Raw genomic sequence first — 12,913 nt, forward strand, 5'->3', positions numbered from 1 at the left:
CAAAGCAGTTTCAAAGTTTGTGTGACAAACTTTGCATAACCACTTTCACTTTGATTTAATTGTCTTCATATTGCAACAAGCTGAGGTGAAATTCTCAGGAACATTACAGAGTTCTTCTCAGGAAACTCAGTGCAACTCTTTTCATAACAACCTTGTATGAAAGGCAAACTTTAATGGTGACAGCAAGCCAAATACAACTGACGCACCTGACCAAATATTAAGTTCCAGAGAAATCTGTGTACAGAAAGACACTTCATCCAAAATCTGAACACATTGTCTGTGCGTGTTTGTGTTTTCGCTCCAGGTGGATGACTACCATGGAAATAAGATCTGCGACGCCTATGCATGGCTGGAGGACGCGGACAGTGCAGAGACAACGGTGTGTGTTGATCATAAAAGATGAAGTTTGATTGAATCTTGTAAGATAAAGCGTGAAATGTCACCTTGTTTGTGTTGCTCCGTGTGTTTCTCAGGCTTTTGTCGAGGAGCAGAACAAACTGACCATGCCATACCTGGAGCAGTGTGCTGTCCGGGATCAGTTCCACCAGCGTCTCACTGAGCTCTACAACTATCCAAAATACAGCTGCCCCTTTAAGAGAGGGAAGAGGTACTTGCTGAAACTTAAAGTCTTACGGCCAAATACCACCAGACCCGTTTCCGGGCTGTCTCCGATCCGTCACGGCACCAGATCTGATAGGTTTCTATGCTAGTGTTAACTTCCACTGGATCTGCTCCTTTGCATTCTGGTGGCACGCCAGAACACAATGGATCAGATACGCAAGACTTCTATTTTTGCCGGATGCCGGAGCACGATGCATCAGTATGCACAGAGCAGATCGAGCGGGACAGGAAGTCAGGCACCAAAACAAACTAAAACATCCGGTAAATTTTCAGAATAAAACACTCTGTGTTATCACCAGATCGTTTTTAACTTAACTGCAACAACAAACTGTCATTTTGAGAGGAGGCAGGCCTGGAGTCAACAGGTCAGAGGTTTTCAGAGGTCGATAAAGATAACATGGATAAAGAGAGGAGGAGGATAATCCTTGATTCAGTGATTACCATGGGAAAAACCTCCGTCACATAACTCCAGCTGCTCAGCAGTCCTGCTCCTTGCTGCGTTCCGAAAATGCAACCGGTGTATGTTGACGGATGAGAGAGCACGGAGCCGGACCGCAGCAGATCGGAGCCGGACCGAACATGGGTCTGGTGGAAGTCCCGTGTTATACAGATGCACATTAGAGTTGAATTTCAGATCAAGTGAAGTCATAAAAAGTGTGTATTTTCATGTTGTGTTTTTTCTAGGTTTTTCTTCTTTCACAATAAAGGTCTGCAGAACCAGGATGTGCTGTTTGTGCAGGACACTCTTGACAGCCCTGCCACAGTATTCTTCGACCCAAATACCCTCTCTGAAGATGGCACTGTAGCACTGAAGAGTGAGCTCACATACTGCAAAAGTCTGTCCACCTTATATCCAAGATATAAGAAGAATAATACAAAGCACTGATGTCCTCCTTTGTCTTTTATTTGTCTCCTTCCAGTGGGCCGCTTGTCTGAGGAGTGTGAGTACTTTGCGTATGGTTTGAGCAGCAGCGGTTCAGACTGGGTAACAATGCATTTCATGGTGGTTGATGACCTCACCCCTCTGCCTGATGTACTGGAGAGGGTTAAATTCAGCTGCCTGGCCTGGACTCACGATGCAAAGGGTATCTTTTACAACAGCTACCCACCTCAAGAGGGCAAAGCTGATGGTAAGTTAGAGTGCACAGAGATTTAAAGCTTTTAATATACACTACGCGCCTATATTCACATCATACTTAAGATTAAACTCCTCTGTGATTCTTTGAAGGCACGGAGACCACCACCAATGTCAACCAGAAGCTCTACTACCACGTCATTGGCACCAAACAGTCAGAGGACATACTGGTCGCAGAGTTCCCCGATCATCCTAAGTGGCTCAGTTCAGTCATTGTAAGTGCAACGTAATCTTGATCAAATCGCCACTTTACAATCAAGAGTTTCAGATTTAAAAAAATCTACTGTCCTAACCCTTGTTTAGGATAAGAGCTATGAGCAAATAAAAACAAGAGCTAGCTTAAGAAAATGAAAACTAATAGAACTACGTCCTCCCAGATTACAGATGATGGCCGTTATGCTGTTTTGTCCATCAGTGAAGGATGTCAGCCCGTCAACCGGCTATGGTACTGTGACCTCCAGCAGCTCCCTGAAGGCATCACAGGTCTGTATCTTTGTGAAAACACCCTGACTCAGATGTTAGCACCCCATAAACCTAATAAGTCTTATAAGAGTTAGATCAGGGATACAGAGAGAACAGGGATAGCTTCGTATAACGCAAACTGTAAATTAAGTTTCAAAGTCAAGATAGGGTTAAAAAAAAAAAAAAGGTGGTCCTAAGTTTTCAGATTGCAACAACATTATAGAATCTGTAGGATCTGAGGATATTCAGTTGTCAAAGATTTATGACAAGGAAAAACTGCAAATCATCGAACTTAAGGGGCAGGAACCAGACAACCTTGCCTGAAACATAACTGAGGTGATCAATAGTTGTCAAAAAAGCTGGTGATCTCTTTACTCTGTTCATTATTCAATCAGCTAATGAAACTGCTCTCTAAGAAACTTCCCCTAGATACACACACTCACATTCAAAGACTTTTTCCCAGTATGCAACAGTTACAACATCGACGAGACGAAGGTAACAGTGAATGAAGCCATGTGGAGACGGAACTTGGTTGCTTTTGATCCCTCTTTATAAGCTGCACTCACAAGCCGTTAAATTACTATATTAGATTTGTCAACCGACAATGCTGCATTAGGTCAAATGCCCTGAGTCAAGTCAGCGAACACTCTGCGTTCCTCTTTTGATGGGGGGAGAACCGTCTCTAATTGAGTAAACGCTTAAAAAATCCCTCTTCCTGACTTTCTAAAAACAATGATCATGAGCAGGTCATGCAGTTTGAGGACGAAGTGTCAGGATCCCTAACTTTTCTTAGAATTATGAAAGAGTTTAACTGGTGTGAAACCACCTTTTGGTTTGCTCTTCATGTCTGCTTTCGATGCCAATTGTGTGTTCTGTGTATGAGTAAGCAAGTCTTTGCCAGTAACAGTGATTGCTTGAGTTTCTACACCTTCGTAGCACAAAAAAAGTGCTGTATCTGCATAAAAATAGATAATGATATGCTGGTGAGAAAACTATACCTCACAATTCATCTGCTCCTAATTCATTTTTCTGTTTATTTCTACATTTTCTCCTCCAGGTGTGTTGCCATGGGTCAAACTTGTGGACAACTTTGATGCCCAGTACTCATACATCACCAATGAGGGGACTGTATTCACGTTCCGCTCCAACTTAGATGCTCCCCGGTACCGTCTTATCAACATTGACATCCAGAAACCAGACATGCAGCACTGGACTACCCTCATACCACAGCATGACAAGGACGTATTGGGTGAGAAGTAACAGACATTTTCAGTGGGTAGTACGATAGAAGGTCAAGTCAGTCCGCATGTTTGGTATCAGTTCTCAGAGGGAATTTGATGCATCTTCAAGCTCACTCATCTTTGACTGTGCGCTTGTGTTGATGCATGGGAAAACTCCACCAAACAAGGCATACGTAAAGGGCTATTACATGGAGAAGTAGTTCCACAATCAGACCTCAGACTCTTGTGACATTCCTTTTTCGCTGAATCTCTGTCCTTACGTTTCGATGACAATCTAACCACAGACACAGGGAAGTAAAGAGTCTGTGGTTGAAAACCTTCGTCAGAGGGGACTCTGCTGAAAAAGTGAAACTTGGTCCATAAGCACTTTGTCTTAACCTTTTTTTTTTTATGACTCATTAGATTTATGGTAACCATACCCAGAATTCACTGACTAAAAGAGCAGTGAATTCCCATGTCTCCGCTGAGTTGTGCCACTACAAAATGTAATGCAGATTATACATTTAGAAGTGTTAAATTAACATCGTATGTTATAGGTCACATTGCAGCCTAGTTTTAAGCAAAGAGTAGTGTTTATTACTGTATTATTCATCATCCAAAAGTCCTCCTCTGCATCCTGAGGTGGAGGCTGCTGAATAAATAGATAGTGAGTGACAGTTTAGTCATTAACTGTTACGTAAGGGATAATGTGGAGGGAATCAGGGTCCATCGACTTCACACTGCTGTCCTGCTCACCCTGTGAGGATTCTAATTAGCATAACCACCCATTCACTATACATTATCCTGCTTATCACCCGGCTACCAGCTAAAGACATGAACAAATTGACAAAGTTAAGTATAAAGGATTTTTTTCTACAACCAAAAAATTGATTCCACTCCCTTGGAAAATGTCAATTCAGGGTCAAGCTAAAACATCAGCCTGCTTATTCTCTATAAATTATATCAAACTGAACCTTCCCATTGAAGGTAACGTTAGACAAAGAGGGCAGGACTTATGAGGGCATATATAAATATATATAATCAAAACAATATAAACTAATCACATTATGCTCAGTATGCTAAAACAAGGAGGCTTTATATAAAACATGTTTTAATGGATTTTAGAAGTTCTAACAGAGCTCCTACTTCCTGATGTTTTAACTGCCTGTCTCATTTATTAATTACTGTCCAGTATCAGATCTTCACACCATTTAATCTCTGCAGTGATGTTCATCAGGCTGTTGAGCATGACATTGCTGATCTCAAGTATAAAGTCACTGTTCACTTTACTCTTGATTGACCTTTCTATGACTTTGGTGACACTGAAATATAAAACACCCTATATGGTAATGTAGTGACACAGTAAAGTGTAAACAAATTCACCAAGGGAAGAAAGCCTCTGAAGTACTGCTGTCATGTGGTGAGCAGTAAGTCCTGCGAGTAACACTTAGCCGTTAAGAGATGAGTAAGATGCCCCCTGCTGGCTAAGACTTAGATTTCAACATTTTTCATTAAATGAAGACATGGATTCTTGTTTTGACTCTTTGTTTTTTTCTGTATAGCAACAGCTTAATGAACTGAACCCACCATTGTTTTCATGTTCAGTCCAAAGTGACGCATTATTAAAAAATCAAGCAGGAAAGACAGCAAAAAGGATGCTGTCAGTATCAACATAGAAATAATAGAGCAAGGATACTGTCTTGAATAAAGCATTCTCAAATCTTTACCTTCTAACACTTCCCTATTTTATATCATCCTGCAGGCTTAGTCTCCTGTGTGAACCAGCACCACCTGCTGGTCAACTACATCCATGACGTGAAGGACATCCTGCAGGTGTATGAGCTGTCCTCGGGTCAGCTGGTCAGAGATCTGCCCCTGGATGTTGGAACCGTGGTTGGAGTGAGCTGCAAGAAGAAACACTCTGACTTCTTCTACAAGTTCACCTCGTTCACTACACCAGGTGATCTAGCATTTGCTGATTCTTTGGTGTCATACTAGTGAAGCTGTCACCTCTATAATTACAACACATTAGAATAGTCTTACTTCCACCCTTTTAAAAAGAGGCCACGAAACAGTTGCCCTAAATGTGCACAGAAGTTTTTTAAGAATGTTTTTTAAATTTAAAAAGGAGTAAAAAGGTGGTTTAGTTGTTAAAAATAAGTTTAAAATATTAGAAAAGTGTTGTACCCTGAAGCTACAAGGTACCAGTACAGTATAAAGAACACAGTTATCTGTATTTGACAGGTTCAAATTCACTTTCACTTTACTTATCAGAGCTTGAAATTTGGACCAAAACTTATCCAACGTTTGCGACACATTATCAGCTGTTTTATTGTACAGTCATAGTGAAAGCTCATGTTATCTTTTACCTGTGAGAACAACACATAATACTTGTAATCAATGTTATTCAAATGAGTTGAAATTTGAAGGTGGCAATTTAGCAAATTCATGAACCAAACCAAGAAATGAGGGCATGATAGAAAATAATTTTCAGACACAATCAGGAGTGAGTCTTTTATGCACAATCAGTCAATAAATGATCCCCCTGTGTAAGTTTGACACACAGTGACCTCTCGCCTGTGTTCCCCAGGTATCATTTACCACTGTGATTTGAGCGAGTCAAACCCAGAGCCCAGTGTTTTCAGAGAAGTGGAGGTCAAAGGCATCAAGCAAGATGACTATCAGACCAGCCAGGTAATTACCTTGCTTATCTTATCTCTTTCTAGAAGGGCACACGTTGTTAACATTTTCACTTTCTCTTAACATTCCTGCTTGTAATCACAACTGCTGATTACATATTTATATAACCATGCAGCTTTCCTGGAATAGAGTGTGTTTAGAAAAGCATTGAATGTGAAAGCTGATGCAATGATACTTTGTCCTCATGTGCACTGACAGGTGTTTTATCCCAGTAAAGATGGCACCATGATCCCCATGTTCTTAGTTCATGCTAAGGGCCTAAGGAAAGACGGGTCCCATCCTGTTTTCCTGTACGGCTACGGAGGCTTCGAGGCTTCCATACAACCACACTACGAGTAAGTCTGTCGGACTATTATCTAATGTGCTATCTGCTAGAACAGTGGTTCCAAAAGTGGGGGTCAAGTCCACCTGGGAGGTCACGAGACACTCATGGGGGGGGCGCGAGATGCCTTCCAACAAATCAATACAAATTTAGAAGCTACATTTCAGATAAAACCATGTAAATAAAAAATGTCATCAATTTTCTTCTTCACTTTGAGGAAATTATGCTGCTTCTACCCTTTATTAAATCACACAGAAATATCTTGATTATTTAGATTGGCCTATAGTTCTTGCATGCGGCTGTGAGCAACATTTAACCACCTCAGGATGACGGAGGTCTCAGGTCTCTGACACTGTTATTTTGGCGGTACAGGACTACAAAGTTTGGGAACCCCTGTGCTGGAAAAACCAAGCAGTTATATGTCATCACAGATCAGTTATCTGAGCAATTACTCAACAAACTTTCCACCAAAACACCAATAAGTTAGAATGGTCGGCCTGTAAAATGCTCCTCTTTATGAACCAATTATCTCTTGGCACATCACACTGTGTGGTGATGTCACTGTGTCCATTAGGGATGTACATTTTAAGTATTTTCCGTGATCGATTTTTGGAAATGTTAACGATCAATTATCGATTAATCAATAAAAAAAACATTATTATTCTTATGTCAAAAACAAGACCAAATATGTTTTTCCCTCTAAATTATATTTTCTACAGCAACAAAATGCATATAACTGACGGTATTGAATACGGGTAACATTTTTAACACTGATTATCAACAATCAGGCTCATAAAAATATTCTCCACGGACATAGTCTTGTAATGTGAAGTCCCATACTACTAACAAAAAGTACTTCAGACTCACAGTGTCCAGTTTTCTGTCCACTCGTTCTTATTGAGAAAAATAAACGTGTATTTGGATAGGTGTGCAACCAGGTCATAATCAGTCCAGGTGCAGAAGCTCTGATGTTGCTGGTCTGCAAACATAGCATACTAGTAATTCCCACCAGTCTGTTGGCTTTGTATCCAAAGGTGGGGAAATGTCCTGTTTAAAGTTCTCAACCTTCATGTCAATGTCGTTGTTCGCAGCAGTTGTGTATTGATCCTCTTTAAAAAGTGCACATGGAGACCTGATGCACAGCTGCAGCTGCCAGCTGAGCGTCTCCGCTGTGCAACACCTTTAGTCAGCTGATTCACATGAAACATGCTTTAAATTTCAAACACCACTGAAAAGTGCTAATACAAAACTACTCCATATCATTTGCTGATTTAGAATGCTAATGGAAACTATGATTTTTGGGGTGAAATATGCTGTCCTTGACTTGATTTGACATGATCTGGTCACCTCTGCCTGTGGACCCATTGCTGTCGAAAATTTAAATATCGAAGTTATTGGATTTTGACCAATCAGGATCAAATATTTAACACAGCCGGGCAAACAGTAGTGTTTCAGAAAGATGCATTTTCATTGCCAAAACAAGAAGAGGATTTGTACTGGCTAATGTACAAGCCAATGGCAGATATTTTGAAGCAGGCGTGAAAATATGAGGTATGTAGTATAGAAATATGATCTTGGTTTGAGTTGAAACAAGTAATTTGTCATTACAGTGTTGCGTACCTGCTCTATGTGAGACACCTGGGAGGCATCCTTGCAGTGGCAAACATCAGAGGGGGTGGAGAGTACGGCCTCACCTGGCACAAAGGTAAACACACACCCGAGAAATACCCAGAGGAAACATTTCACAGACTATAAGTTAGACTCACCCTGTTCAATACTTCTCTCTGGTGTGTTGTGTACTTGTAGGCGGCACTTTGGGAAACAAGCAGAACTGCTTTGATGACTTCCAGTGTGCAGCCGAGTATCTGATCAAGGAGAATTACACCACAGCCAGCCGTATCGCCATCAACGGAGCTTCTAATGGAGGGCTGCTTGTGGGTGAGTACAGGATCAACTGTGCATGTTAAGTGTGAAAGCCACAGAGAGAGAATACAAGAAGGTTTTATAGTTAATCCCTGGAAACACATTTAGCAGCTGTCCATGTTGGTGTTATATCAAGGAGTTGGAAAATGTGCAGGTTGGGATGTCCCGCTCTGTCTCCCCATTTATCCCCAATTTATTCAGCTGTTATGCTCCCAAAGCTACAAACAGTCCATGTACTTCCATGTTTTCAAAGCCCAGCTCACATCACCGCTCCCTCTCTTCTCTCAACTGCCTCGATCACACTACTTTGCATCCTTTTTCTTACATCTCAGGCATAATCACTAATGCCAAAATTCATCTAACAGTAGTTAGCTGCCTTAGCTTCAATTAATTAAGCTATTAAACAGCACATTAAACAGGCTCAGTCACATCATTTACCAAAAGCTGGCTGCCATATGGCGCCGCACAAACTCAGCTTACGACTTCCTCCCTGATGTGTGAGCGGTCTTTTAGGAGTGATTGTGCCTCATGATGGGACGTTAGAGGATGTGTGTGTGTTTGTAACCAGGATTCATTTTATACATTTTACAGGTGCATGTGTGAACCAGCGTCCGGACCTGTTCGGCTGTGCTGTGGCAGAGGTGGGGGTGATGGATATGCTGAAGTTCCACAAGTTCACTATTGGCCATGCCTGGACCACCGACTACGGCTGCTCTGATGACCACGAGCAGTTCAAGTGGCTCATCAAGTATGAAGAAACACGAGAAAACAAACACTACAATTTATTTTTGTGCTGGATCATGTTTTAGTTTCTTATGTCTTCCTTAACTCATTTGGTGTCATATGATGGTGATAACTGAATTTGAAGTCCAGTGATGTATCTGCCGATCAGTTTACTTTCCCATCATAGTCAAATTTATTTATAAAGTACATTTAAAAAACAGCAGAAGCTGACCAAAGTGCTGTACGATACATAAAACACACAATCTAAAACCAAACAATTATAAAGAAAAAAGAGACAAGGCAAACACCAAAAAGAAAACAGCATTGGAAATGCAAAACGTGCCACCTATTCAGGACAAGGGGACTCAAATGCTAGGATATAGAAGTGAGTTTTTAGGCAAGACTTGAAAGACTCAACAGAGAGGACAGCCCTGATTGAGGAAGGGAGGCTATTCCACAGCCAAGGGGCTTAACAGTGAAAGCCTGGTCGCCCTTAAGTATAAAATTTGACCCGGGGACTGCCAGGAGACCCATTTAAGAGGATCTCAGAGGCCTGGAGGTTGTGTAAGGGCTCAGGAGGTCAGTTATATAAGGAGTTCTATGCTTAGCGACACATGTGGTCAAGAGGCATAACTGAGTGGAGATTCCTTGGCTTATGGAGCCAGCCTCAAGCAGACACTCGAGGAACTGCAGTTTTTGAACTTTTGCACGTGTCACTTTAAGTTTGTGTGGATGTTTAGCACCCCCTTGTGGTCAAAGCAACACCTCTTACCTCTTTTTAAAAAAAAGTCCCATACAAATATGAAAGTTGAACAAGTAGTGTTTCAATGAAAAACCTCATCATGCCTTCTCCAATAGTCAAATCTAACATTCATTAAGAATATTTACTGTGGTATAAGTAATAAAAAAAGGGCTTTTCACCTCACAGCATCAAGTTCAGGCATTAAAAATAGCAACCTAGAGATAATCAATGTTGACTCTGATGATCTACCTTGCTTTTGTATTCCACCAAGAGACATCAGTATCAATTTAAGTCTGTTTCATAATCAGTTAAAATTCTTCACAGGAGCTTTAATGCATTACAGTGGTTCAGGCATTTTTATAACAGGAACATTTTGTGTATAACAGGAAAAGTAGCTTCAGAAAATACCGTCTAAAAGCTCTAAGCAAACAATGAATCGTCCATGGTCACTTTAGCCGTCATATGTCATCCAAATGTTCATGATAAACTTCCATCCTCACATCCTCCTTCCGTTTTTCTCTGCAGGTATTCTCCTCTTCATAACCTGCCTCAGCCTCCTTACTCAGGCACCCCATACCCAGCCGTCCTGCTCCTGACAGCAGATCATGATGACCGCGTGGTTCCTCTGCACACCCTGAAGTACTGCGCGGCCCTGCAGCATGGAGTGGGCAGCAGCGCCGGGCAGCGTCAGCCTCTGATGGTCAGAGTGGACACCTCCAGTGGGCACGGGGCCGGGAAACCCACCGCCAAACACATCCTGGAGAACACGCACATCTTCTCCTTCGTCGCTGAGACACTCGGGCTCAGCTGGAAGGACTGAGAAGATTAGAGAAGTGAAGGGAGATGAAAGGAAGAGTTGTTTGTTTGTTTGATAAAAAAAAAAAAAAACACTTGAATGTAATCGTGAAACTAAAGAGTGAGGTAACAGAAGGATTTAAGAGAAAACAAGGCTTATGAGGTAATGTACAAAAATACCTACTTTGAATGTTTACTGTAATTCTGGGATGACATTTTAATCTTATAAAACCTATCTGCACTATGCTTATTTTTTTTATTATATTATATATAGTGTTAAAAATCAGAATATGATCTTCTAATTACATCAAACTAGAACTAAAATGTTCTGCAATGTTCAAAATCCTGCCTGTATTTGAGTTGCCTGTTGTTTCTGACTTTTTCTTGATTGATTTTAACTTTTCTAAGGTCAAATAAAGAAAATAAAGTTTTTAAATTCCCAAAAATAGAGGGTTTTAAATGACTGATTCATTCAAAACAGGAGGCACAGTATCATGGCAGCTGTGTGAGGTAGAAACATGCAACTATTATCACAGCTATAGGTGGTTTAATCTACAGTTATGATTAAAGGTAAACTTGGCGAATGCATTTTGAGAAATACTCTCATTTGCTTTGTTGAAGTAAGTCAAAAAAGAAATCCAGACTTTCATTAGTTAAGGTTGGCATAAAAGGTAGAGGCAGATAAAAAAGCTGTCTGGGTTTGTCAAAAAGCAATAGAATTCAAATTTGGGATTTCCACCACAAGACCACGTGAAAAAATAAACAACCCGTCAGAGCTGTTGCTTTAATATCATATATGAGGGTTATATATTTCTTCTTTAAAATGTTTAACTGCAGAGACTAGTTACTAAAATGTGGTTTTCATATTATATGACAATCACGTTTTAGTACTCTCTCTCTTTCCTAAATTAAATTCAATTAGCTTTATTGGCATGACTGCACGATGACAATGTTGCGCAAGCATTCACAAATATACCAACCACATTATTAAAACAGTAAACATCAAAAGAGAACAAATATTTTGCAACAGTGAAATCAGATCAGTATTACAGGAAATCATATGATCAATAATCATCTTTATTTGTATTGCGCCAAATCATAACTAACGTAATCTCGAGACATAGCAGGTCTAGACCGTACTCTATGTTATATTATTAACAAAGACCCAACATCAAGACAGGATAAGATCCAGTCCCATCTTAGAGACAGGACTCAGTCTGATCTCATCTTAATCCACAATAAGCAGAGCACTTTGCAGCATTTAGCAAGTTACAGCGGCCAGGACAAACTTCCTTTAACAGGTAGAAACCTCCAGCAGGACCAGACTCATGTTAGACAGACGTCTGCCTTGACAGAGTTGGGTTTGGAAAGAGGGATTGAGTGAGATGATAGTGGTGAGATGGATAGTAGTAGGTGTAGCAGCTGGAGTCTGGCATGTCCACAGCACTCAGAGGAACCTGCAAGACAAGGGAGCTCAGGGTTTCCAGAAAGGTATATGGTTAGTAACTTTAATGGGACTGGGAGAGTTAAAGTAAGTGAGAGGGGGGAGAGATAGGAGTGTGTCAGTTCCCCTGGCAGTCTAAACCTATCGCAGCATTACTAAGAGCCGGTCTGAATCTGAGTCAGCCCTAATTATATGCTTTATCAAAAAGGAATGTTTTAAGCTTACTCCTAAATGATATATAACAATGTCAACTAAACATCTCTCTCTCTCTCTCTCTCTCTCTCTCTCTCTCTCTCTCTCTCTCTCTCTCTCTCTCTCTCTCTCTCTCTCTCACTTGTGATACTCTTGTCTATCATTGAAATCTTGTCTCACCGTCTCTGTTGATCAAAACAAAGATCCTAGGAAAACAAAAATATGATGATGACTTCATGGGCATTTGTCAGAAATAAACTACACTCTGGAATATTCCTATAAAATTTCACATTTCTGCACAATATTACAAGTACATTGAAAAATGTACAGCCTTTCTTTGACGTTTTCCATAGCAAAGATTCTTGATGGGTGGCACATTTGACTACTTACTTTCACATGTACGTACAGGACAGGATCAGCAAAGACCGTTTTGCCCACAAGGGGCGCCAATATCAGCACAAACGGCAAGTTCCTGACAAGAACTTCAAGTGAATCAAGTAATATCATACAAAGGGTGAAATAGTGCTGAAGTACAAGAACTATTAAAGTCCAATTGTTTATAGGTATTTAAATTAATGCACATCAATAATGGTAAATGGACTGTGTTTATATAGTTCTTCCTCTAGTCTTCTGA

The 12,913-nt window shown here is 40.6% G+C and overlaps 1 protein-coding gene across 2 annotated transcripts in view; it reads left to right on the plus strand.

Moving 5' to 3' along the window:
• LOC117827694 (prolyl endopeptidase-like) overlaps nt 1-11,091 on the plus strand; it is a 53,482-nt gene extending 42,391 nt beyond the window's left edge. For both annotated transcript variants that reach the window (XM_034704354.1, XM_034704355.1), the window contains 14 exons: nt 305-379; nt 474-607; nt 1,306-1,436; nt 1,542-1,751; nt 1,850-1,971; nt 2,134-2,239; nt 3,276-3,467; nt 5,201-5,398; nt 6,029-6,132; nt 6,337-6,473; nt 8,071-8,165; nt 8,267-8,398; nt 8,975-9,131; nt 10,374-11,091. In XM_034704354.1, coding sequence (XP_034560245.1) covers nt 305-379; nt 474-607; nt 1,306-1,436; nt 1,542-1,751; nt 1,850-1,971; nt 2,134-2,239; nt 3,276-3,467; nt 5,201-5,398; nt 6,029-6,132; nt 6,337-6,473; nt 8,071-8,165; nt 8,267-8,398; nt 8,975-9,131; nt 10,374-10,668 — 2,088 coding nt within the window. In that variant the 3' untranslated portion in view covers nt 10,669-11,091. The remainder of the gene's footprint in view (nt 1-304; nt 380-473; nt 608-1,305; nt 1,437-1,541; nt 1,752-1,849; nt 1,972-2,133; nt 2,240-3,275; nt 3,468-5,200; nt 5,399-6,028; nt 6,133-6,336; nt 6,474-8,070; nt 8,166-8,266; nt 8,399-8,974; nt 9,132-10,373) is intronic.
• Nucleotides 11,092-12,913: the final 1,822 nt, after the last annotated feature.

Source organism: Notolabrus celidotus, chromosome 16 (assembly GCF_009762535.1).
Source record: "Notolabrus celidotus isolate fNotCel1 chromosome 16, fNotCel1.pri, whole genome shotgun sequence".
Classification (NCBI taxonomy): domain Eukaryota; kingdom Metazoa; phylum Chordata; class Actinopteri; order Labriformes; family Labridae; genus Notolabrus; species Notolabrus celidotus.